General features: G+C 44.6%; 1 protein-coding gene across 2 annotated transcripts in view; it reads right to left on the reverse strand.

Moving 5' to 3' along the window:
* Nucleotides 1-26,908, reverse strand: part of ASTN2 (astrotactin 2) — a 796,374-nt gene that overhangs the window by 148,396 nt on the left and 621,070 nt on the right. For both annotated transcript variants that reach the window (XM_067471887.1, XM_067471888.1), the window contains exons 14-16: nucleotides 10,238-10,362; nucleotides 7,882-7,986; nucleotides 1,928-2,107 (exon numbers count right to left, since the gene is read on the reverse strand). In XM_067471887.1, coding sequence (XP_067327988.1) covers nucleotides 1,928-2,107; nucleotides 7,882-7,986; nucleotides 10,238-10,362 — 410 coding nt within the window. The remainder of the gene's footprint in view (nucleotides 1-1,927; nucleotides 2,108-7,881; nucleotides 7,987-10,237; nucleotides 10,363-26,908) is intronic.

Consider the following 26,908-nt stretch of genomic DNA (forward strand, 5'->3'; position numbering starts at 1 on the left):
CTCTGTTAAAAACGTTTGAGGACTCCTGGTCAACACCAATCAAGAAGAGTCAACATCTGTCCAGGAAACTGAGATGAAGCCAGGATGGAAGACGTCTATCATTCATTTACAACTTTGGGACTACATCAGCAGAATATTCCTACAAAAGACTCAGTCTAATAATACTCAAAGTGTGGCAGACCTGAAGAGTCTAGTTCACCCGCCATGCTCTGCTCCATGGGAAGGAGAGAGATGGTGTATTCGGAGAGTGTCAGATATGATATGGGAAAGCATGATTCTGTACACTTATTTGTTAGCCATGTAAGTGTAAATCCTTGTGTTTGTCAACACCAATCAAGAAGAATCAACATCTGGCCAGGAAACTGAGATGGATCTATGATCCTGAGACTAAAGTCCAGTCGATCTATGATCCTGAGACTAAAGTCCAGTCAATGCAATGGAAGCATTGTGATGTGCTGTCACAAGAAATTAGATGTGCAGATGTGATAAATGTGAATTTGATATGATGTGTGGGAATGAATGGAAGAATTGAAGGATGTACGTATGGATGGAGTTAATAATTTTGGAAACACCAGTAAAATACCAAGGCCTGCAATGACCAACTATCTGCTTGCTGGGCTGTAATTAAAACCTGCTAATATGAACTGAAAAGTAAACTCTGAAAAGGACTGTGACAATGGTTCTTTCAACTTAAGGAAATGTTCGCAACATTCCTTATGTTAAGAAGAAGTCAACACAAGTATTGTGTTTATCAACACCAACCAAGAAGAGCCAGGAAACTGAAATGGAGCCAGGATGGAAGACGTCTATCATTCATTTACAACTTTGGGACAACATCAGCAGAATATTCCTACCAAAGACTCAGTCTAATAATACTCAAAGTGTGGCAGACCTGAGGAGTCTGGTTCACCCGCCATGCTCTGCTCCATGGGAAGGAGCGAGATGGTGTATTCGGAGACTGTCAGATAAGCTATGGGAAAGCATGATTCTGAACACTTACTTGTTAGCCATGTAATTGTAAATCCAATGTAGCTGCATAGAATCTGTATGTCTGTATGTCTAAATGTTTTTCTGTAATCTGATCATAGAATCATAGAATCATAGAATCAAAGAGTTGGAAGAGACCTCATGGGCCATCCAGTCCAACCTCCTGCCAAGAAGCACTGCATTCAAATCACCCCTGATAGATGGCCATCCAGCCTCTGTTTAAAAGCTTCCAAAGAAGGAGCCTCCACCACACTCCAGGGCAGAGAGTTCCACTGCTGAACGGCTCTCACAGTCAGGAAGTTCTTCCTCATGTTCAGATGGAATCTCCTCTCATTGATGTCCCCTCTCACATTGGAAATTGCAATAAAAAGAACCTATGCTTTAAAGCTATTGAAAAGTCATTCATGACGGGCGGGGGGTGTATAAAAGGACGAGCCAATATAGTTTTCCCTCTCCCTCCCTTATTTTTTTTATTTCTGGATCTGTTGGGTGGAGTGGCTAGGACAAATTGCTGAACTTTTCAAAATCTAACCTAATTGTAGCACTTCAAAGTCCCAAAGTTTATTGCCCTGTTTAATGATGTGTCTGGTTATTTATGGCGTCGCACAATGAGTCTGCTGCCGAATTAATATACTTCCTTAAAGACTGTCATTGTCACAAGCGATAAAACGGAACCATTCCCAGACATCTCAATTATGTCGCGTTTATAAAAATCCTACCCAAATCACCCGCCGCAGCTCGAAGGGACTTGCAAGCAGATGAAAGGATTTGCGGCGGATGCGGGTGATGTGGCGCAATGCAGAGAGAGAGTAGTGACCTCTAGGACAGTCAACAGAAGGCATATGGGGTCACCCCAAGCCTCCAAAGGGGTGCAAAAGGTGGAAGCGTAGGATGAAGAGAAGAGGATACCAAGCTTTGTCCTCTCTTGAAAGCACCTTACCTTTCTGATACTGGAGCCACAGTTGCTGCTGGACCTTCTTGCTGGGGAAACGAATAGTACAGCTGAATTCGGACCCATACAAGGCCTCTGCGATATAATGGGAGCCATACTGTTGGATGAAGTAGAGCAGCTCCTCTCGGCTGCTGTCTTTGTTCAGGATCTTCAGGACGTTCGCAAATCCTAAAGAAGATGTCACAACAAATAACAAAAGGGTCAGAGACAAATACAACAGAGACTGAAGACTCATGAGTTAATCCATGGAGATTGGTAGATTCTAGATGCATGTGGTTTTTGGAAAGTTACTATTAAAAATAGACTTACAAAAGGTGTTCGTTAAATATATCTCCTGACCCACTTTTATTTATCACAGGATGCTGAAACTGCACATGTGTAATGATACATGGGTTGAATGAAAAGTAATGCCTCCGCCTTCATAACTCCTCAACAGTTGGCAGTACTGGTATGCGGCAGGTACTGGCTTATAGACCTCACCTCTGAGGATGCTTGCCATAGATGCAGGCGAAACGTCAGGAGAAATGCCTCTAGAACATGGCCATATAGCCCAAAAAACCCCACAAGAACTGAGGTACTGGCTTGTTCAGTAGACTCTCCTCTACAGTTCCATTTTAGTGGGAAGCCTTAGCATGGAATGGTTGTGTTGTTAAAGTGCCAAGTATGGAACCCTGCACAGACGGTCGGTCAATGCGACTTAAGCAACGTGCAGTCATTAATTTATTTATTTGTCGTGTCAGGGCAACCAGTCAATTATATTACATTTGTAACAGAACAAAGAAAACAAACAGACAAAATATAAAATTTGTGAGTTTGGTAGTTGATTAAATGTCCTTTGACCAGTATCTGGCCACTTGGAGTGCTTCTGGTGTTGCCGCAAGAAGGTCCTCCATTGTGCATGTGGCAGGGCTCAGGTTGCATTGCAGCAGGTGGTTAGTGGTTTGCTCCTCTCCACATTCACATGTCAAGGATTCCACTTTGTAGCCCCATTTCTGAAGGTTGGCTCTGCATCTCGTGGTGCCAGAGCGCAGTCTGTTCAGCGCCTTCCAAGTCGCCCAGTCCTCTGTGTACCCAGAGGTGAATCTCTCATTTGGTATCAGCCATTGGTTGAGGTTCTGGGTTTGAGCCTGCCACTTTTGGACTCTCGCTTGCTGAGGTGTTCCAGCGAGTGTCTCTGTAGATCTTAGAAAACTATGTCTAGATTTAAGTTGTTGGCAGTCATTAATAATAATAATAACACTTTATTTGTACCCCGCTACCATCTCCCCAAGGGACTCGCTGCGGCTTACATGAGGCTGAGCCCGAATACAACAATACAAGCAAAACAACAACAGTACAAGCAATTAAAATAAAACATAGACAATAAAATATACAACATTATCAATAAGACAACACACAATTAAAAACAGTGGGAAGGCCAAATGTAAAGTTAAAATGGAAATAATGCTGGGACATGGACGAAAGGTGATAGTGGCATTTGTGGAAGGGCATACGAGCAGATCTAAAAAATGTAAAGTGTTTTGGAGGACAAAGTGATATGGGATCATTATTCTGGGAAGGCACACTGGAACAACCACGTCTTCAAGCTCCTCCTAAAGACCGCCAAGGTTGGGGCCTGTCTGATGTCTTTAGGGAGTGAGTTCTAGAGTCAAGGGGCCACCACCGAAAAGGCCCTCTCTCTCGTCCCCACCAATCCGCGCCTGCGATGCTGGTGGGATCGAGAGCAGAGCTTCTCCGGATGATCAAAGGGATCGCGTGGGTTCGTATACAGAGATGCGGTAACACAGATAGGCAGGTCCCAAACCGTTCAGGGCTTTGCTGTCATTGAATTCTTGATAGCAGAAGGTGTCACCCCAAAGGAGATTCATCAGAGAATGCAAGCTGTTTATAGTGATTGTGTTGATGTGAGTATTGTGTTTTGTTGGGTGAGTAAGTTTAAAGATGTTGAGGTGGGAACATTTGACTTGTGTGACAAACAAGAGTTGGATGTCCTGTGACAGCAACCACCGAGTTTCACAAGCAAAAGGTTGACAGATTGATTCGGGACGATCGTTGTATCACTCAGAGAGAAATTTCAAGCATAATAAGCATTTCACAAGAACGTGTGGGTCACATTATTGCTTTGCTTGGCTATCGGAAGATCTGTGCATGATCGGTATACAGTAGAACTTCAGAAACTGGATCTCACTACCATACGGCATCCTCCATACAGTCCAGATTTAGCACTGTCTGACTTTCATCTGCTCCCGATAATGAAAGAAGATCTATGGGGACCTTGTTATGCTTCTGATTAAGACGTTGAGAGAACTGTGAGATGCTGGTTGTGGAAACAGAGTGTCAACTTCTTCCTTGACGGCTTTGTTCACCGTTGGCAGAAATGTATCCGATTGTCTGGTGATTGTGTGGAAAAAATGAATAGTGGTAGCTAAAGAGCACATTCTAAGGATTATTTCTGCATTTGATTTATTAAAATATTCCCATCTAAACCCAAGTAATGAAAGTGGAGGCATTGCTTTTCATTCAACCCTCATGCAAGTCTCTATAGGTTACGTGCCAATTTACAACTCAAAACGAAGATGGTCTTGATGTTACAGGTGCTGGTGTGAAGTATGATAAAGGACCCCACGGAATACAGACTAGTCCTCAAGTTCCTTGAACAGCCTCTGTTCTTCTTCAGGGCACAGCTGGCAGGAAGTGCAACTGGCACATACCCAGGTATCAGATAGAAAATAGAAATAAGAGAGAAGAAAGAAGGAATACGATGAGAAGAGAAAGAGGAAAAGAAAAGAAGGCAAAGGAGGAAAAGAAAAAAAAGAAAAAAGAGAGAAAGAGATTTGAGCGTGAGTGAGATGCAGGTGAAATGTCAGGAGAGAATGCCTCTAGACCAGTGTTTCTCAACCTGGGGGTCGGGACCCCTGAGGGGGTCGCGAAGGAGTGTCAGAGGGGTCGCCAAAGACCATCAGAAAACACATTATTTTCTGTTGGTCATGGGGGTTCTGTGTGGGAAGTTTGGCCCAATTCTATCATTGGTGGGATTCAGAACGCTCCTTGATTGTAGGTGAACTATAAATCCCAGCATCTACAACTCCCAAATGTCAAAGTCTATTTTCCCCAGACCCCATCAGTGTTCACATTTGGGCATATTGAGTATCCGTGCCAAGTTTGGTCCAGATCCATCATTGTTTGAGACCACAGTGCTCTCTGGATATAGGCGAACTACAACTCCCAAACTTAACGTCAATGCCCACCAAACCCTTCCAGTATTTTCTGTTGATCATGGGAGTTCTCTGTGCCAACTTTGGTGCAATTCCATTGTTGGTGAGGTTCAGAGGCTCTTTGTTTACATGTTAACTATAAATCAAGCAACTACAAATCCCAAATGACAAAATCAATCCCCGCACCAACCCCACCATAGAATCATAGAATCAAAGAGTTGGAAGAGACCTCATGGGCCATCCAGTCCAACCCCATTCTGCCAAGAAGCAGGAATATTGCATTCAAATCACCCCTGACAAATGGCCATCCAACCTCTGCTTAAAAGCTTCCAAAGAAGGAGCCTCCACCACACTCCGGGGCAGAGAGTTCCACTGCTGAACGGCTCTCACAGTCAGGAAGTTCTTCCTCATGTTCAGATGGAATCTCCTCTCCAGTATTCAAATTTGGGCATACCGGATATTTGTGCAAAAATTGCTCCAGTGAATGAAAATACATCCTGCAGATCATTATTTACATGACGATTCATAATGTTAGGGTTATGGTTGGGGGTCACCACAAATGAGGAACTGTATTAAGGGGTCGCGGCATTAGGAAGGTTGAGAACCGTTGCTCTAGACCATGGCCATATAGCCCGAAAAAACCTACAACAACCCAGTGATACCGGCCATGAAAGCCTTCGACAATACATTAAAATAACCTATGCTTTAAAGTTATTGAAAAGTCATTCATGACAACACCGCCTCCAAAGAAGGCAAGTGCCCAACTCTTGGCATACAAGGTCATGCTCACAGGATTTTGGGACCAGCATGGAGTAGTATTGATGGATTTCCTAGAAAGGGGACCATGATCACTGGGCAGACTAGGCTTCATTGATGTGGAAATTGCAGGAGGCCATCCAAACCCAGAGACAATGTGGCATGCTCACCAAAGGTTTCTGCGTTCGGCAAGACAAGGCACCAGCTCACAACTCACACATTGCCCAAATTGAAGAAGCATGCTTTGACATTCTACCACATCTCCCTGATTCACCCCACCTCGCACCATCGGACTTCCAAAAGTCAGAGTAGACAACATGGACAAATATCTTGATGTAGTATAACAGTGGTTCCCAACCATACTAATGCCGTGACCCCTTAATATAGTCCCTAATGTTGTAGTGACCCCCAACCATAATATTGTTTTCATTGCTACTTCATAACAGTCATTTTACTACTATTATAAATCATAATGTAAATATCTGATATGCAGGATGCATTTTCAGTCACTGGACCAAACTGGGCACAAATACCAAATACACCCAAATGTGAATGCTAGTGGGGTTGGAGGAGGATTGATTTTGTAATTTGGGAGTTGTAGTTGCTGGGATTTATAGTTCACTTATAATCAAAGAGCATTCTGAACTCCACCAGAGATGGATTTGAACCAAACTTGGCTCCCATGACCAATGGAAAACACTGGAAGGGTTTGATAGGCATTGACCTTGAGTTTGGGAGTTGTAGTTCACTTATAATCAAATTTATAGTTCACTTATAATCAAAGAGCATTCTGAACTCCACCAGCGATGGATTTGAACCAAACTTGGCTCCCATGACCAATGGAAAACACTGGAAGGGTTTGATGGGCATTGACCTTGAGTTTGGGAGTTGTAGTTCACTTATAATCAAATTTATAGTTCACTTATAATCAAAGAGCATTCTGAACTCCACCAGCGATGGATTTGAACCAAACTTGGCTCCCATGACCAATGGAAAACACTGGAAGGGTTTGATGGGCATTGACCTTGAGTTTGGGAGTTGTAGTTCACTTATAATCAAATTTATAGTTCACTTATAATCAAATTTATAGTTCACTTATAATCAAAGAGCATTCTGAACTCCACCAGCGATGGATTTGAACCAAACTTGGCTCCCATGACCAATGGAAAACACTGGAAGGGTTTGATGGGCATTGACCTTGAGTTTGGGAGTTGTAGTTCACTTATAATCAAATTTATAGTTCACTTATAATCAAAGAGCATTCTGAACTCCACCAGCGATGGATTTGAACCAAACTTGGCTCCCATGACCAATGGAAAACACTGGAAGGGTTTGATGGGCATTGACCTCGAGTTTGGGAGTTGTAGTTCACCTATATCCAGAGAGCACTGTGGACTCATGGAAAGGACCAAACTTGGCACAAATACTCAATATGCCCAAATGTGAACACTGGTGGAGTCTGGGGAAAATAGATATTGACATTTGGGAGTTGTAGTTGCTGGGATTTATAGTTTATTACAATCAAAGAACATTCTGAACTCCACCAACGATAGAATTGGCTCAAACTTCCCACATAGAATCCCCATGACCATCAGAAAATACTGTGTTTTCTTATGGTCTTTGGCGACCCCTCTGACACCCCCTCGCGACCCCCTCAGGGGACCGGACCCCCAGGTTGAGAAACACTGTAGTATAAGGTGGGTCAAAAGTTACAAAGGGGGCAGATAACACACTCTATATGTGTATGAACATAACTTCTGTTTCTCTGCCTTCTGTTTCCCTAAAGGCCCCTTTTGCTTTGTGTCCAGCAGAAGATGGGTTGTGAAATGGATATGTTCTATATGCCTCTTGGGAAGCCAGCTGGCCACAGCATGTGTTTCAAGCCTTTTCAGCCTCAGCAATGAGTTTGAAGAAGTCTGCCAGGCTTTGAAGAAGAATATGTCAACGTCAACACGACATGGCTGTGCTCACCTGCTGAAAGGGCGATCGTGCTGAGCTTTACTCTGTATAGGTTGCTTCGGACCCGCCAGTGCTGCACCATGGGGTAGCCCATGGCTTCATCATAACGGATATCGCCTGCGAATAAAGAACCAGGATTCAGACACGGCAAGGGCAAAAATTGTTTACTCACACTACAATTGCCTTCTCTACCATGTATTTAGAAGCCCTGAAGTGAACATTGGTGGATTTTCCATGCAGAATCGCATTGCTTTCCCTATCCATACATGAAAATTACAAATTACAAAAGGAAGGAAGGAAGGAAGGAAGGAAGGAAGGAAGGAAGGAAGGAAAGAAGGAAGGAAGGAAGGGAAAGAGGAAGAGAGAAGGAAGGAAGAACGAAAGGGTGAAAGGGAAGGAAGGATGGATGGATGGATGGATGGATGGATGGAAGGAAGGAAGGGAGGGAGGGAAGGAGGAAAGAAAGAGAGAAGGAAGGAAGGACAAAAGGGTGAAGGGGAAGGAAGGAAGGATGGATGGATGGATGGAAGGGAGGGAGGGAGGAAGGGAAGAGAGAAGGATGGAAGGACTAAAGGGGGAAAGGGAAGGATGGATGAAAGGAAGGAAGGAAGGAAGGAAGGAAGGAAGGAAGGGAGAGAGGGAAGGAGGAAGGAAAGAGAGAAGGAAGGAAGGAGGAAAGGGTGGAAGCGAAGGATGGAAGGAGAAAGAGGGAGGGAGGTAAGGAGGAAAGAGAGAAGAAAGGGAAGACATAAGGGTGAAAGGGAAGGAAGGATGGATGGAAGGGAGGGAGGGAAGGAGGAAGGAAAGAGAGAAGGAAGGAATGACAAAAGGGTGAAAGGGAAGGATGGATGGTTGAAGAAAGGGAAGAAAGGGAGGGAGGGAGGGAAGCAGGAAGGAAAGAGAGAAGGAAGGAAGGAAGGAAGGAAGGAAGGAAGGGAGAGAGGGAAGGAGGGAGGGAAGGAGGAAGGAAAGAGAGAAGGAAGGAAGGAGGAAAGGGTGGAAGCGAAGGATGGAAGGAGAAAGAGGGAGGGAGGTAAGGAGGAAAGAGAGAAGAAAGGAAAGACATAAGGGTGAAAGGGAAGGAAGGATGGATGGATGGATGGGAGGGAGGGAGGGAGGGAGGGAAGCAGGAAGGAAAGAGAGAAGGAAGGAAGGACAAAGGGGTGAAAGGGAAGGATGAATGGGAGGGAGGGAGGGAGGGAAGGAGCGAAGGAGAAAGGAAAGAGAGAAGGAAGGAAGGAGGAAAGGGTGGAAACGAAGGATGGAAGTAGAAAGAGGGAGGGAGGTAAGGAGGAAAGAAAGAGAGAAGAAAGGAAAGACATAAGTGTGAAAGGGAAGGAAGGAAGGATGGACGGAAGGGAGGGAGGGAAACAGGAAGGAAAGAGAGAAGGAAGGAAGTACGAAAGAGTGAAAGGGAAGGATGGATGGATGAAAGGAAGGGAGGGAGAGAGGGAGGGAGGGAAGGAAGAAGGAAAGAGAGAAGGCAGGAAGGAGGAAAAGGTGGAAGCGAAGGATGGAAGGAGAAAGCGGAGGGAGGTAAGGAGGAAAGAAAGAGAGAAGAAAGGGAAGACATAAGGGTGAAAGGGAAGGAAGGATTGATGGATGGAAGGGAGGGAGGGAGGAAAGAGAGAAGGAAGGAAGGACAAAAGGGTGAAAGTGAAGGAAGGATGGATGGATGGATGGGAGGGAGGGAGGGGGGAGGGAGGAAGGGAAGAGAGAAGGAAGGAAAGACGAAAGGGTGAAAGGGAAGGATGGATGGATGAAAGAAAGAAAGAAAGAAAGAAAGAAAGAAAGAAGGGGAGGGATGGATGGAGGGAAAGAGGGAGGGAGGGAAGGAGGAAGGAGAGAAAGAAGGAAGGAGGAAAGGGTGGAAGCGAAGGATGGAAGGAGAAAGAGGGAGGGAAGTAAGGAGGAAAGAAAGAGAGAAGGAAGGAAAGACATAGGGGAAGGAAGGGAAGAAGGAAGTGAAAGGGGGAGGAAAGGGGGAAGGAACAAAATGGTGGAAGGGAAGGGAAGGGAAGGGAAGGGAAGTGAAGGGAAGGGAAGGGAAGGGAAGGGAAGGGAAGGGAAGGGAGGGAGGGAGGGAGGGAGGGAGGAAGGAAGGAAGGAAGGAAGGAAGGAAGGAAGGAAGGAAGGAAGGAAGGAAGGACAAAAGGGTGGAAGGGAAGGAAGGATGAAGGGAGAAAGAGGGAGGTAAGGAAGGGAGGGAGGAAGAGAAGGAGGAAGGAACGAGAGAAGGAAGGAAGGATAGGATATTGAGAGAAAGAAGGGCCTGAGAAAAGTGCCCTAAAGGGCCACATCCAGTCCCTGGGCCTGGGTTTGCTCATACCTGCCCTAACTCAAATAGACCCTAACCCTAACCTCTTACCTGTGAGCAGCTGGAGGTTGGGCAGAGGCTCAGAGAGCACACCGCGGCACTGCTCTTCAACTGGCAAAGGGATGACCATCAGCGCATCAGCCAACTGGGGAAAATCCTTGATGAAGTTGTTCTCTCTGCAAAAAGAAATAGGAGAACTCAGAAACAAACAGCACTGATACCATATTTGGGCTGACTGTCAGTAGAGTTCCTACAGGTTGGAGAAAAAAGGAGTTGGTGGAAACAAGTGCACAATTTTAAAGGGAGAAAAATAAATAGTGCAATTCTTTGGATTCTAACATCTTCTGCCATTTGTTGGGTTGCATTAAACCACTTGAAAACTTCTTCATTAGTTGTTGCTCTCCAGGCCTGGAAACACCTATGACCACCACACCACACAACAGTCCAGGAATATAAGCAAACAGTATATTGTAAAAACATATAAAAGCACATAACAAATCAGGAAAAAAGAAAGATATATAATCCACAAAAGTTTAGCAACAGGTGATAACCAGACAATAATCTAAATGTCTCATAAAGTTCAAGAGGTGACAAAGTCCAGGAACAGCCAGAAATCACAGATACATCATAAGTCTACAATCCAGAAGGTATAAGCAAACTTGAACAGGAATACATGAACAGGAACATAGTAAACTTCCAGGATATATTAAATCCAAAATCACAGCTTGACTTGAATCAGGAATAAGAGAACTCATGCTTAGCTTCTCACTCAAATGCAGTGTTGCCTGAACTGACCTTAAGGTAAACATCTTGTTGCTTAATAGACACCCATGAAATCATTCCCTTTCCCATGAATCTCTTTCACAACTTTCCCATGTAATCTCTCTGAAATATGTAAACAAAGACATTTGTTTATCTCCCTAGCTCCAGGTGGGTTCTTTTGGGAACCCTCTGTTGAGATTAACTTCACAATTCAGCAGCAGATCAGTTGCACAACTTTAGTGCTTTCCAGTAGCTTCTTCCTGCACAGTATTTTCAGTCAACTGCTTCCACAGCCTGCAGTCATTCTGGAACCTTTTACAGACACTTGGCACATGCCCGGCCATTGTCAGTTTTACCATTGTCTTTCCCCCAGTCTAGATGATATTACAAACTTACCACAGCATACAGTTCTATCTTGTCTTAGCAGACAGGTTCTTTTAATTACATATAGCCTTCGACGAATAACATCACAGCACAAGGAGAAATATACACTGTACATGACTTCCTTATATACAATTCTATACAATTACACATAGCAATCATTGATTGGTTCCCAACTCATTGACTTAACTCAGACCCAGGATTACATCATTCACAATCACCTGGACTAGGCCAGAACACATTCACCAAATGATTCCCTATATACAGTTAATGCACGACTCAGCATTTCCAATAGAAGCCCATTAGCAGTGCATGACTCAGCTATATTACATTACAATACATTGTAAAACCTGACACCCTCCTTATTCATCAGCTCTTCACTCAATTTCTTATCTGCTGTTGCTACTTCTGACTCTTCTGGCTGCCCTTGAGACCCTGAATTTTCTGAGTCAATTTTCTCACAGCGAGAACCACCATTTCCCAAACTTGTGCCCATCACTTTGTGCCACAGGAAAGCTCACAATCCCCTCTAAATCATCAACCTATTGTTGATCTACAACTGAGCTTTTCCAAAATGGAGTTGCCAGTGAAACCCATCTGCATTTGAAGAACATATCTCATGGTTTCTCTTTGCATGTGTGACTCCATAATGAAATGGAGTGGGCTCTGATTTGTAAACAAAGACTTTTGTTCACCTCCCTAGCTCCAGGTGGGTTCTCCTGGGAACCCTCCTTATTATTCAGCTCTTGACTCAATTTCTTATTTGCTGTTGCTACTTCTGGCTCCCCTGGCTGCCCTTGAGACCCTGCACTTTCTGAGTCAATTTTCTCACAGTGAGAACCACCATTTCCCAAACTTGAGCCCATCACTTTGTGCCACAGGAAAGCTCACAATCCCCTCTAAATCATCAACCTATTGTTGATCTACAACTGAGCTTTTCCAAAATGGAGTTGCCAGTGAAACCCATCTGCATTTGAAGAACATATCTCATGGTTTCTCTTTGCATGTGTGACTCCATAATGAAATGGAGTGGGCTCTGATTTGTAAACAAAGACTTTTGTTCACCTCCCTAGCTCCAGGTGGGTTCTCCTGGGAACCCTCCTTATTATTCAGCTCTTGACTCAATTTCTTATCTGCTGTTGCTACTTCTGACTCCCCAGGCTGCCCTTGAGACCCTGCACTTTCTGAGTCAATTTTCTCATAGCGAGAACCACCATTTCCCAAACGTGAGCCCATCACTTTGTGCCACAGGAAAGCTCACAATCCCCTCTAAATCATCAACCTATTGTTGATCTACAACTGAGCTTTTCCAAAATGGAGTTGCCAGTGAAACCCATCTGCATTTGAAGGACATATCTCATGGTTTCTCTTTGCATGTGTGACTCCATAATGAAATGGAGTGGGCTCTGATTTGTAAACAAAGACTTTTGTTCACCTCCCTAGCTCCAGGTGGGTTCTCCTGGGAACCCTCCTTATTATTCAGCTCTTCACTCAATTTCTTATCTGCTGTTGCTACTTCTGGCTCCCCTGGCTGCCCTTGAGACGCTGCACTTTCTGAGTCAATTTTCTCACAGCGAGAACCACCATTTCCCAAACTTGAGCCCATCACTTTGTGCCACAGGAAAGCTCACAATCCCCTCTAAATCATCAACCTATTGTTGATATACAACAGAGCTTTTCCAAAATGGAGTTGCCAGTGAAATCTATCTGCATTTGAAGGACATATCTCATGGTTTCTCTTTGCATGTGTGACTCCATAATGAAATGCTTCAATTTTCCCAAACCAAGCACTTAGTAGTGGACCATCTCTACAGTTGGATGTGTTTCTAATACACTCTAGTCCAGTGGTTCTCAACCTTCCTAATGCCGTGACCCCTTAATCCAATCCCCCATGTTGTGGTGACCCCCAACTATAACATTGTTTTTGTTGCTATTTCATAACAGTCATTTTACTACTGTTATAAATCATAATGTAAATCTCTGATATGCAGGATGTATTTTCATTCACTGGACCAAACTGGGCACAAATACCCAATACACCCAAATGTGAATGCTAGTGGGGTTGGGAGTTGTAGTTGATGGGATTTATAGTTCACTTATAATCAAAGAGCATTCTGAACTCCACCAGCGATGGATTTGAACCAAACTTGGCTCCCATGACCAATGGAAAACACTGGAAGGGTTTGATGGGCATTGACTTTTAGTTTGGGAGTTGTAGTTCACCTCTATCCAGAGAGCACTGTGGACTCATGCAATGGTGGATCTGGACCAAACTTGGCACAAATACTCAATATGCCCAAATGTGAACATTGGTGGAGTCTGGGGAAAATAGACCCTGACATTTGGGAGTTGTAGTTGCTGGGATTTATAGTTCATTACAATCAAAGAACATTCTGAACTCCACCGACGATAGAATTGGCTCAAACTTCCCACATGGAATCCTCATGACCATCAGAAAATACTGTGTTTTCTTATGGTCTTTGGCGACCCCTCTGACACCCCCTTGTGACCCCTTCAGGGGTCCCGACCCTAAGGTTGAGAAACACTGCTCTAGTCCATCCCTACTCTCACCAATATGTGATAAAGCAGAAAATGCATTAATTCAGAAAAAATAATGTTCTCAAGGTGCCAGGCTTCCAAGGAATGCATATGTCTCTAGACCTGTCTAGCCAAGGAAGGCATATTCTGGCTTACGCCTACTTCTTTGCTTCTGCAGAGGGGTATAGATGGCTCATAGGTTGCTTAAGGAGCACGGCAGGGCAGCAAATCTGACACACCAGGCCTTCAAAGGACTACCTTCTCTTTGCAACTAGCAATGAAAGTTCGGCAAGGCGTTTGCCTGGAGCAACAGTCATCCCAGAAGACTCTGTGAACCCACTCTGGCAGAGAGTCATGAGACGGGGAAACTGCCATTCGGCTTCAAACCTGGGTTCCTCCAAGGAATGAACTGCTAATTAGCTCCCATGAGATGTGCTGCATTGTTATCTCACTTTAAAAAAAGGTTTTTTGGGAGTTTTAGAATAGAATAGTCCTGTCAATGCTGGCTATGGGAAAAACAGGGTGGCGCCAATCTAGATTCCTAAAACTATATTCCCACTTAAGGACTGTATTGTCTGTCATCCAAATCTGTAACCTACATGGGCTTCCATTTTTCCCTTTGGCTTCTCTGTTCTGACCCGCCTATTCCATTTGTTCAAGACACAGAACTACACAAGGGGAGCCTTCAAGGCACATTTAAAAATGTGTCAGGCATGTCTTTAGCCCTATAATGCAGCAATGGTATTCACTGGGGGAGACGATGTTATATAAAAAGATTCATTTAAAAAATGGAACATTTGCTGATTGTATAGGATGTATTGACTGGAGGTGGTTGCCGTTGCTGAAATGAATACATATTACATATACATAGCTACAGAAAAGAGTCCCTTTTAAGAGAGGAGGAGGAGGAAGTGGTGGTGGAGGAGGAGGTGGAGGAGGTGGTGGTGGTGGTGGAGGAGTAAGAGGAGGAGGAGGAGATGTGGTGGAGGAGGAGTTGTGGTGGAGGAAGAGGAGGAGGAGTAGTGGAAGAGGAGGAGATGGAGGAGGTAGTGGAGGAGGAGGTGGTGGAGGAGGTAGTGGAGGAGGAGGTAGTGGAGGAGGAGACAGTGGTGGAGGAGGAGGTAGTGGTGGTGGTGGAGGAGGAGTGGTGGAGGAGGAGTAGTGGTGGAAGAGGAGGAGATGGAGGAGGAGGAGGTGGAGGAGGAGGAGGTGGTGGAGGAGGAGGTGGTGGTGGAGGAGGAGGACGTGGTGGTGGAGGAGGTGGTGGTGGAGGAGAAGGAGGTGTGGTGGAGGAGGTGTGGTGGAGAAGGTGGAGGAGGAGGAGGTGGTGGTGGAGGAGGAGGAGGTGGAGGAGGAGAAGGAGTGCTGGAAGAGAAGGAGATGGAGGAGGAGGTGGAGAAGGAGGAGGTGGTGGAGGAGGAGGAGGTATGGTGGAGGAGGAGGAGATGGAGGAGGAAGTGGTGGTAGAGGAGTAGGTGGTGGAGGTGGTGGTGGTGGAGGAGGAGGAGGTGGTGGAGGAGGAGGAGGAATGGGCTTGGCTATGCACAACGGGCTAAACCGCTAAGCCACAGAAAATCCTGCTGATCGAAAGGTTGGCAGTTCAAGCCTGGGTTGAGGTGAGAACTCGCTTTCAGCCCCAACTTCCTGCCCACTTAGCAGATTGAAAATAGAAATATGAGTAGATAAATAGGTACCACTTTTAGCGGTAATCAAAGGCACCCATAAAGACATAAGGTGATTAGATCGGGAGAATGTCTAAGGACGACAAAGCTCCTTGACATGGCAGATGGAACAGCAACACCCCCCATGTGGCCAGAGTCGAGGGTAGCCTCCAGATGCCGGAAGTGGGAAACATGGGAAAAGCCTTTGCCTCTGTTTATGTATTGTCTGTCCTTGTTAATTGTATAAGGACATTGAATGTTTGCCTTATATGTGTTCTGTAATCAACAGAAACAACATCTCACAAACATCTATACAAAACACTGTTAAATCCAACAAAGTAGGATGCAAACAGGATAAAACAGAGTGTGCAAAATATACTATACTAGTTATGTTTTTTGGGCAACTGAAAAGAACACTTCGGAAACTCTGTTATACATATATGTTTTTTGTGCATTGGTATATCTTTGTCCCTAACAGTTCAAAGACATATCTAGGTATATATCAGTTTAATGGCTGAGAAACCTAACTGCCTTGCATGAATAATAGTAGATATTTACCACTAAGGAGAAGGTTGACTCAAGTGAGTTTTTAACTCTTCTCAGAAGACTCCCAGTTTTCCCAAATGGTTATGAATGCCATTTTCCAAAAGGTTATGTGGCCAGTGGTTTTCCAAAATTCTATTCCATTTCGATACTAATGTATACACACTCTTAACATTTCTCTAATCTGATAGGGAAAAATTCCATTGACACACTCAGATTCCCTATTACAATTGCTCAACTTGGTTGTGGGTGGTGTAATCCAAGACATCCCAACCCAATCCAAGTACTCGTTGGTCATCTAAGTTATATCGCCATGACTTCTTTTGATGCTGATCTTCAGATTCATGCCTCCAAAAGCATTGAGCGGTGGGGGCGGCAACTTTACCCAAAGCTCCCTACCACCTTCTCTTCTTTTCCTACAGAATTTGTGCGATGATCCATCTTGCTTTCCCTTCCGATTCATTGCTTCAGGGGCTTGTGGAAATAAACAATATGAAAGATGCTGCATCAAATCAAGTCCTATCGATTGGCATCTGAGTCAGCCAGATGGGGAGACGGGAGGGGAATGAACGACGGAGACTTCGTTGGAAATCCAAGATGGTGCAAGCAAAAAAGTCATACGCTTCTCTCTCCAAGTGAAGCTTGAGTGATATGTTTACAAAAAGAATTCCACTAATCTCACATTTACAATGGAGGACCTTCTTACAGCAACACCAGAGGCACTCCCAAGTGGCCAGCTTCCGGTCAAAGGAAATTTAGTATAATGCCAAGTTTCTGACTTTTTATATATATATATATATATATATGAGCTTAAGTACTTGACGTTGCCCAACTTATTTGAAAAAATCCATTTTAAATTGTACAAAATGCATAAGGTTGTGGGTGAACTACAACCTTACGCATTTTGTACAATTTAAGTACTGATGGAGTTAACTCAACATCTGATAGGGAAAAATTCCATTGACACACTCAGATTCCCTACTACAATTGCTCAACTTGATTGTGGGTGGTGTAGTCCAAGACATCCCAACTGCATCCAAGTACTTGTTGGCCATCTAAGTTATATCTTAGATGGCCAACTGGTAGAGTTTGGAGAAAATAGACCTTGCCATTTGGGAGTTGTAGTTGTTGGGATTCATAGTTCTTTTGATGCTGATCTTCAGATTCATTGCCTCCAAAAGCATTGAGCAGTGGGGGAGGCAACTTTACCCAAAGCTCCCCACCAAAAAACTTCCATCAGTACTTAAAGTTTGTCGTGTTGGGAAAGTTTGCTCTAGATCAGTGGTTCTCAACCTTCCTAATGCCGTGACCCCTTAGTAAAGGTCCTCATGTTGTGGTGACCCCCAACCATAACGTTATTTCCGTTGCTACTTCTTTAATTTTGCTACTGTTATGAATCGTAATGCAAATATCTGATATGCAGGATGTATTTTCATTCACTGGACCAAATTTGGCACAAATACCCAATATGCCCAAATTTGAATACTGGTGGGGTAGGAGGGGATTGATTTTGTCATTTGGGAATTTTGGAGTTGCTGGGATTTATAGTTCACCTAAAATCAAAGAGCCCTTTGAACTCCACCAATGATGGAATTGAATCAAACTTGGCACACAGAATTCCCATGGCCAAGAGAAATACTGGGAGAGTCTGGTGGACACTGGTCTTGAGTTTTTGGAGTTGTAGTTCACCTACTTCCAGAGAACACTGTGGACTCAAACAGTGATGGATCTGGATCAAACTTAGCACGGATAATCAATATGTCCAAATGTGAACACTGGTAGAGTTTGGAGAAAATAGACCTTGCCATTTGGGAGTTGTAGTTGTTGGGATTCATAGTTCACCCACAATGAAATAGCATTCTTAACCCCACCAATGATAGAATTGGACCAAACTTCCCACACAGAACACCCATGACAAAGAGAAAATACTATGTTTTCTGATGGTCTTTGGTGACCCCTCTGACACCCCCTCACGACCCCCACAGGGGTCCCGACCCCCAGGTTGAGAAACACTGCTCTAGATGCATTGTCGGTGGGGTTCAGTGTGCTGTAGGGTAAACTATGGTGAGTCAGTCCCTGCAAACCCCTCCAGTAGGTTGAGTTAATCATGGAGGTTCTGTGTGCCAAGTTTGGTCCAGGTCCATCAACACTGAAGGTTTATCTGGTTGTGGGTGCATTACAATTCCCAGAAAGGAAGGTCAGTTACCCCCAAACCCCTCCAGTAATCCAATTTTGGCATATCAGATATGTATGCCAAGTTTTGTACAGATCAATTGTTGTTTGGGCATATTGGGTATGCATGCCAAGTTTGGTCCAGATCCATCATTGTTTGGGTTCATAGTATGCTCTGGATATAGGTGAACTACAACTCCTATAAATCCCTCCACAGACCTCGAGCATGTTTTGTTGATCATGGGGCTTCTGTGTACCAAGTTACTTCCAGGTGTACCAAGCTAGTTCTGAGTCCATCGTTGGTGGAGTTCACAGTGCTGTTAGATTGCAGGTAAACTATACATCCCAGGTCCTACAACTCCTATAAGCCTTGATGAATTCTCCCCAAACCTCTCTAGTATTATTTATTTATTTATTTATTTATTTATTTACTTTGCTTATATACCGCTGTTCTCAGCCCGAAGGCGACTCACAGCGGTTTACACACAATAAAAACAGCAATAATTCAATGCATATATAACAATTGACCACTTAACACATTATCCAATTAATAAACAACAAGCAATTACACTAAACAATTATTACAATAACCAGCCCAATCGTTTCATCATCCAAGCGTAGTCCAGGTTCGTCGTCCATTGTTCCATTCCTATGTTCAATTACCAATATTGCACTAGATTACTCAAACGCCTGCACAAACATCCAGGTCTTCAGCTTTTTTCGGAATGCCATGAGAGATGGTGCCTGCCTAATGTCCGCAGGAAGAGCGTTCCACAGCCGAGGGGCCACCACCGAGAAGGCCCTATCTCTCGTCCCCGCCAGCCGTGCTTGAGAAGCCAACGGGATCGAGAGCAGGGCCTCCCCGGAAGATCTCAAAGTCCTGGTGGGTTCATAGGCCGAGATGCGGGCAGATAGGTATCTTGGGCCGGAACCGTTTAGGGCTTTATAGGCCAGCGCCAGCACCTTGAATTGAGCTCGGTTGTGTGTTCAGTTGCTGATCAATCCCTCTGCTGTTTGCCATAGAAAAGTATAGAAAGGGGTTAAGGGAGAAGCGGTGGGTGGGGTCATGCAAATTCCACACCAATGGAGAGAGGGAGAAACACTGGGATGTCTGTGGTGGAGGAAATACATAAAATCTAGGATTAAATGAAAGCCTTCACTTGGGTGGTAAACAGTATAGTATTTTTGGAGGGCATTGGCATGGCTCTTGGATATGTTCATGGTGCTCACTATGACCTGCAATGTCATTGGAGGGAGGGCCATTGGTGTCTCCTTGAGTAGTAGGAGCTATGGCTGTTTGCGGAGGAAGGAGCTTGTCTGTGTAAGTGGACACCCCAGCCACATACACATATGGGATTAAGGGCATATACTTGAAATGTAAATAAGACATACGCATTGTACAAAGTCCGTCAATTGGATCAATCCCTGAAGACTCTTCTGGCAAAGTATAGCTTCAGAAGGCATGACCAGGATGATAAAATTTGAGTACAATCTCAGGGGATGACTGTGTAGTTGTCATTTGTAGTCCAGCATAGAGGCACCTGTTACCAAAGAGGTGACTTATATGTCTGGATCTGACCAAAACAACTATGCATAGAATAGATAGAAACTGCATGAGCACTGATGGAATTGCAGCTACAAAAGATATTTGAGGTAATAAACAAACACAAAATATATACCGAACGAAGGACCGGTATGGCGGCACTACACACAGTGGCAGCAGAAAATCCTAGCAAATATCTCCTCGCAGGAAATGACAGCTCCGACATCATGGAACGCTGACTCTGCAACAGCCGCTCCTGTGTAGATAGCTGCGGTGACAAGAGAGATTTATGCCTCTGATGGACACTGTGGCGAAGCACATGCTGGATGCGGATGTAAGATGCGCCAGTTGGAGGAGACAAGGTGTGTGTATGCATGTGTCTGCATGGCCATTTCTTCGTGCATTTAGGTTGGGAAGGAACAAAGCATCAACATGTAGCTTCCCTATATTGAAAAAGGTCTTTATCTTGCAATCTCTAAATACCTTCAGGGATGTGGGAAGGACATGGACTGGGAATATATATGACAACTTAAATTCCTCCATTAAATGCACTCCAAATTAAGAGGTGGAATGACCATCATAACCTAGTTTTCTTAAACCTCTATGGCAGTGGTTCTCATTCTTCTTAGTGCTGTGACCCCTTAATACAGTTCCTCATGTTGTGCTGACCCCCAACTATAAGATTATTTTCGTTGGTATTTCACAACTGTAATTTTTCTACTGTTATGAATCGTAATGTAAATATCTGATCTGCAGGATGTATTTTCGTTCACTGGACCAAATTTGGCACAAATACCTGATACGCCCACATCTGAATACTGGTGGGGTTGGAAGGAGATTGATTATGTCATTTAGGAGTTATAGTTGCTGGGATATATAGTCCACCTACAATCAAAGAGCCTTCTGAATCCCACCAATGGAATTGATCCAGTCTTGGCACACAGACCTCCCACGACCAACAGAAAATACTGGAAGGGTTTGGTGGGCATTGACCTTGAGTTTGGGAGTTGTAGCTCACCTACATCCAGAGAGCACTGTGGACTCAAACAATAATGGATCAGGACCAAACTCGGCACGAATGCTCAATATGCCCAAATGTGAATACTGCTGGAGTTTGGAGAAAATAGACCTTGACATTTGGGAGTTGTAGTTGCTGGGATTTATAGTTCACCTACAATCAAAGAACATTCTGAACACGATCAACAATAGAATTGGGCCAAACTTCCAACACAGAACCTCCATGACCAACAGAAAATACTATTTTCTGATGGTCTTTGGCGACCCCTCTGACACCCCCTCACAATCCCTCCAGGGGTCCCGACCCCCAGGTTGAGAAACACTGATCTATGTAAAGAGGGAGGGGAAAATGTATAAAGGGCAGACTGTGAGACATCGGATTCCATCTTGGAGCTTGATATCTATGTAGGGGAAAAAAATGTCTAAATTGATTTCATGTACAATGTGAGAATTTTTAGAAAAGGAGTTAAGGAAGGGTACACTGGAAATGGATATAAAATGCAACATATGTACATTCACCCATGAACATGAAGATCTGGAAACACACATTGTCTTGTTATTTGAAATCAGACGTTTGGTTGATCTAGCCTAGCTTTGTCTCGACAGATCAAAAGAGTTTAAGGCATCTATCAAGAGACTTTATATCGAACTGTGAACCCAGTCCTAAAACACAGGACTTAAAAAGGATGTCTGAGAGATGTCACTTTCTAGTAGAGTTGTGCACAAAATTCGTTTCCTCTCTTTCTCTCAGTACCTTCAGTACTTCAGGAGCCTATAATGATAATAGTCCTCCCGGTATGAAAACCCGGTTTAGGATTGACCAGGAGGACCTCTGTCTTGTCGGGATTGATCTTCAGCTTGTTCCTCCTCATCCAGGCAGCCACAGCGGCCAGGCACTCGTCCAGCACCCGAGGGATTTCCTTGGAGTTAGGTGGAAAAGAGTAGTAGAGTTGCGTGTCATCTGCATAGACATGGCACCCAACTCCAAAACTCCAAATGACCTCTCCCAGCAGTTTCATGTAGATGTTAAAAATCATGGGAGACAGAATGGAACCCTTGACAAAGTCCAGGGGTGCGAGCAGGTGTCACCCAGCTTCACCATCTGGGATCGACCCTCCAGGAAGGACCGGAGCCACAACAAAGGGATAAGCAAAGTTGTTGTTGTTCATTCGTTCAGTTGCTTCTGACACTTCGTGACCTCATGGACCAGCCCATGCCAGAGCCCATGCCAGCTTTGCTAGCTAGTGGTCATTCATTCCTTCTGAAGTTTCCCTTCCTTACTGAAAGAGACACAACAATCTCTTTGAAAATGATCGACTGTGTGTTTTGCTCAACCCTTTGCAGAACAGAAATTGAATCAGCACTACAATCTGTTGGAAAAAAAGCACTGCAAAAAAAAAAGGCTGATGGTACAATTACAAGTTTCAAGCAGTAGAGGGTGGTACATGCTTTGCAACAGGCGACAACTATCCTTGAATGGCAATTCGATGTGAAAAGGAAGTGTGTTGGCTGGGTGCTTGCAATCAAACAACTCTCCCAATGTCTTGACATGGAAAAGAAGACAGTGTCTGTGTATTTTCTAGGAAGAGGATGCTTAAAATGTTGATACACAGATGAAGAAGTTATGTGTTGGGGGACACGGCTGTGCACGCTAGGTTATTAATGCATGATTCTGATAGAGCTACATAGACGTGGCCCCCGGTGGCGCAGTGGGTTAAAGCACTGAGCTGCTGAGCTTGTTGATAGAAAGGTCGCAGGTTAGATTCCGGGGAGCGGCGTGAGCTTCCTCTGTCAGCCCTAGCTTCTGCCAACCTAGCAGTTCGAAAACATGCAAATGTGAGTAGATCAATAGGTACCGCTCCGGCGGGAAGGTAAGGGCGCTCCATGCAGTCATGCCGGCCACATGACCTTAGAGGTGTCTACGGACAATGCTGGCTCTTCGGCTTAGAAATGGAGATGAGCACCACACCCCTGAGTCAGACATGACTGGACTTAATGTCAGGGGACTACCTTTACCTTTACCTTTTTACATAGACGTGAAAGCTATAATCCACCAGTATGTTGTGCACAATCACTTTGATAAGGAATACTGATTAAACACCATTGTCTTCTCTAGCTCTTTAAAAATATGTATGCCTCATAGGAAACCTGCTACAAAACAGGAGCTTTTTTGTTGAATTCCACGGCCAGAGAAGCAGATGGCGGAAACAGAAGAACGGCTTGCTTCAGGGGAGCGTGCTTGCTCCATCCATGTTCAACATCTACACAAATGACCAGCCACTGCCAGAAGGGACAGAGAGTTTCATCTATGCTGATGATCGTGCCATTACTGCTCAAGCAGGGAGCTTTGAGATGGTTGAACAGAAGCTTTCCGAAGCACTAGGTGCTCTTACTGCCTATTACAGGGAAAACCAGCTGATCCCCAACCCATCCAAAACACAGACATGTGCCTTTCACCTCAAGAGCAGACAAGCATTCCTTCACCTGGGAAGGAATCCCACTGGAGCATTGCAGCACACCCAAATACCTGGGAGTCACTCTGGACCGTGCTCTGACCTACAAGAAGCACTGCCTGAACATCAAGCAAAAAGTGGGTGCTAGAAACAATATCATACGAAAGCTGACTGGCACAACCTGGGGATCACAACCAGATACAGTGAAGACATCTGCCCTTGCGCTGTGCTATTCTGCTGCTGAGTATGCATGCCCAGTGTGGTACACATCTCACCACGTTAAAACAGTGGATGTGGCTCTTAATGAGACATGCCGCATTATCACGGGGTGCCTGCGCCCCACACCACAGGAGAAATTATACTGCTTAGCCGGTATTGCACCACCTGACATCCGCCGGGAAGTAGCAGCCAATAGTGAAAGGACCAAGGCAGAGACATCTCCAGCTCATCCCCTGTTTGGGTATCAGCCAGCACGTCAATGACTTAAATCTAGAAATAGTTTTCTAAGATCTACAGAGACACTCGCCAGAAACACCTCAGCAAGCGAGAGTTCAAAAGTGGCAGGCTCAAACCCAGAACCTCAACCAATGGCTGATACCAAATGAGAGACTCCCCGCTGGGCACACAGAGGACTGGGTGACTTGGAAGGCGCTGAACAGACTGCGCTCTGGCACCACGAGATGCAGAGCCAACCTTCAGAAATGGGACTACAAAGTGGAATCCTCAACATGTGAGTGTGGAGAAGTGCAAACCACTGACCACCTGCTGCAATGCACCCTGAGCCCTGCCACATGCACAAGGGAAGACCTTCTTGCAGCAACATCGGAGGCACTCCAAGTGGCCAGATACTGGTCAAAGGACATTTAATCAACTACCAAACTCACAATTTTCGTATTTTGTCTGTTATTTTTGCTTTGTTCTGTTAGAAATGTAATATAATCGACTGGTTGCACTGACACGATAAATAAATGCATAAGGATCTATTCATCGTTGCAGGATGTCTGACTCAAAAACAATGACTCATTCGACCCCTTTGTTGATCTTCTGCCTCTAAAAAGCCAAGGCTGTCTGGAAATCCCAATAATGGATGATGACAAGGTCTGGAAACCAAGCCTTCTGAGGACCACCTCAGGGAGCTGGGTACTTTTAGCTTGGACACAAGAAAACAACGAGGTGGCGTGGTTTGTTTGTATTGTTAGGTGCCTTCAAGCCATATCTGACTAATGCTGACCCTATTGTAGGTTTTTGTTGACGAGATTTATTCGTACGAGGCTTGCCATGGAGTTCCTCTGAGGCTGAAGAACTGTGAGCAGCTCAAAGTTATCCAAAGTATTTCCATGACTGGGTGGAGATTGGGACTCCTGGTCTTCCCAAATTCCAGCCCAACACTCACATCTCTGTGCCATGTTGGTTCTTTTTTGACAGCGACCTTTATGTATCTGGTAGGACGTCAGATTTAAAATAAAGCTTGTTTAGAACATGAACAGGCCACACTGGTGCAGAGGGTCAAACCACTAAGATGCAGAATTTGCTAACCAGAAAGTTGGCAGTTCAAATCCGCAGGACAGGGTGAGCTCCTGCTGTTAGGCCCAGCTTCTGCCAATCCAGCAGTTCAAAAACATGCAAATGTCAGTAGATCATTAGGTACCGCTTCGGCAGGAAGGTAACGGCACTCCATACAGTCATGCTGACCACATGACCTAGAAGGTGTCTATGAACAATATCAGCTCTTCAGCTTAGAAATGGAGATAATCACCACCCCCCAGAGTCGGACTCGACTAGACTTAATCTCAAGGGGATACCTCTACCTTTACCTAGAACATGAACTGTCTGATTTGAATTATCTATATAAATAAAAATGTAATGTTCGCTTGTGGGATTAATAGAACTCAGAAACCACTGGACGAATTGACACCAAATTTGGACACAAGACACCTAACAACCCAATGTATGTCCTTCACTAAAACACTGGTGGAGTTTGGGGAAAATAGACCTTGACATTTGGGAGTTGTAGTTGCTGGGATTTATAGTTCACCTACAATCAAGGAGCATTCTGAACCCCACCAATGATGGAATGGAACCAAATTTGGCACACAGTTCTCCCATGACCAACAGAAAATACTGGAAGGGTTTGGTGGGCAGTGTCCTTTGGTGTTGGAGTTGTAGTTCACCTACATCCAAAGATCACTGTGGACTCAAACCATGATGGATCTGGACCAAACTTGGCACAAATACTCCATATGCCCAAATATGAACACAGATGGAGCTTGGGGGAAATAGACCTTGACATTTGGGAGTTGTAGTTACTGGGATTTATATTTCATTACAATCAAAGAGCATTCTGAACCCCACCAATGATACAATTGGGCCAAACTTGGCACACAGAACTCCCATGACCAACAGAAAATACTGTGTTTTCTGGTGGTCTTTGGCTACTCTTCTGACACCCCCTCGCAACCCCCTCCCCAAGCAACCCCCCGGTTGAGAAATGCTGCCTAAAGGCCATTTAGTAGGAGAATAAATTCCACCAAAACTTTACACACAGCTTGGCATGAAGTGCAGTTTGACAGTGAGCAAGATGGCCATGAAGGATGATTGAATCTCCTTCTTTGGTGGCTTTTAAACCAGGTGGATGGGCATCTCTTGGGACTGCTTTCGACATCCCTTGTGGTTCCTTTTAGCTCTATAATTCTCCAACTATCCACATGGTCCATTGTTCCATCAGACCTCACTAGTATGGTCAATGGAGATAACCTATCTGGAAATCAACAGTGGCAACCAGAACTGGATACAGGATTATTTCAGGTGAGGTCTGAGCAAAGCATAATAGAGTGTGACTATGACTTCCCTTGATCCCAACCTTTTTTGACCAGGGACTACTCTCCAACATTAGTACCGAAAGCGTTACGAATCTGTTTTTGGTAAACTTTAGATTTGGTTTGGTTATTTGGGGTGCTGACTCGGAAAATTGCATTGGATAGACCACATCATCTAGTTTCTGATACACAACATATGCCATCCAGTAGTCACCATTTGCTTGTGCACAGAAAACTATATTTATTTATTATTTATTTATTTACAGCATTTTTAGCCCGCCTTTCTCAGCCTTACGGCAACTCAGAATTGGCGGAATTTGATGCCATACATTGGAAAAATACAAAAAAAAAATGGAATAATCTAGAGTTGATGTGGTAGTCGTAATCTTTTGTGGGTAGTCAACCTCTCCCCTTCCGACATTCCCATTGCCTCGGCACTATACTCATTCATTCTCTGGTTCCAATTCAAGGTGCAGGTTCTTACCTACAAAGCCCTAAACGGTTTGGAACCCGCCTACCTGCGTGACCACATTTCTGTGTACGAACCCACACGATCTCTTTGATCATCTGGAGAGGCCCTGCTCGCGCTCTTGCCTCCTTCACAGGTGCGATTGGTGGGGACGAGGGAGAGGGCCTCCTTGGTGGTGGCCCCCCGACTCTGGAACTCACTTCCCAAGGACATCAGGCATGCCCCAACTCTGGCAGTCTTTAAAAGGAGCCTGAAAATGTGGTTGTTCCAGTGTGCCTTCCCAGAATAAGGAAAATTCCCAGCAATATGTTCTCAGAATGCACTTTACTATTGGTTTAGGATGGACTGTGCTCCACAGCAATGGCTC

The sequence above is a fragment of the Anolis sagrei genome, chromosome 11, assembly GCF_037176765.1.
Source record: "Anolis sagrei isolate rAnoSag1 chromosome 11, rAnoSag1.mat, whole genome shotgun sequence".
Taxonomy (NCBI): domain Eukaryota; kingdom Metazoa; phylum Chordata; class Lepidosauria; order Squamata; family Dactyloidae; genus Anolis; species Anolis sagrei.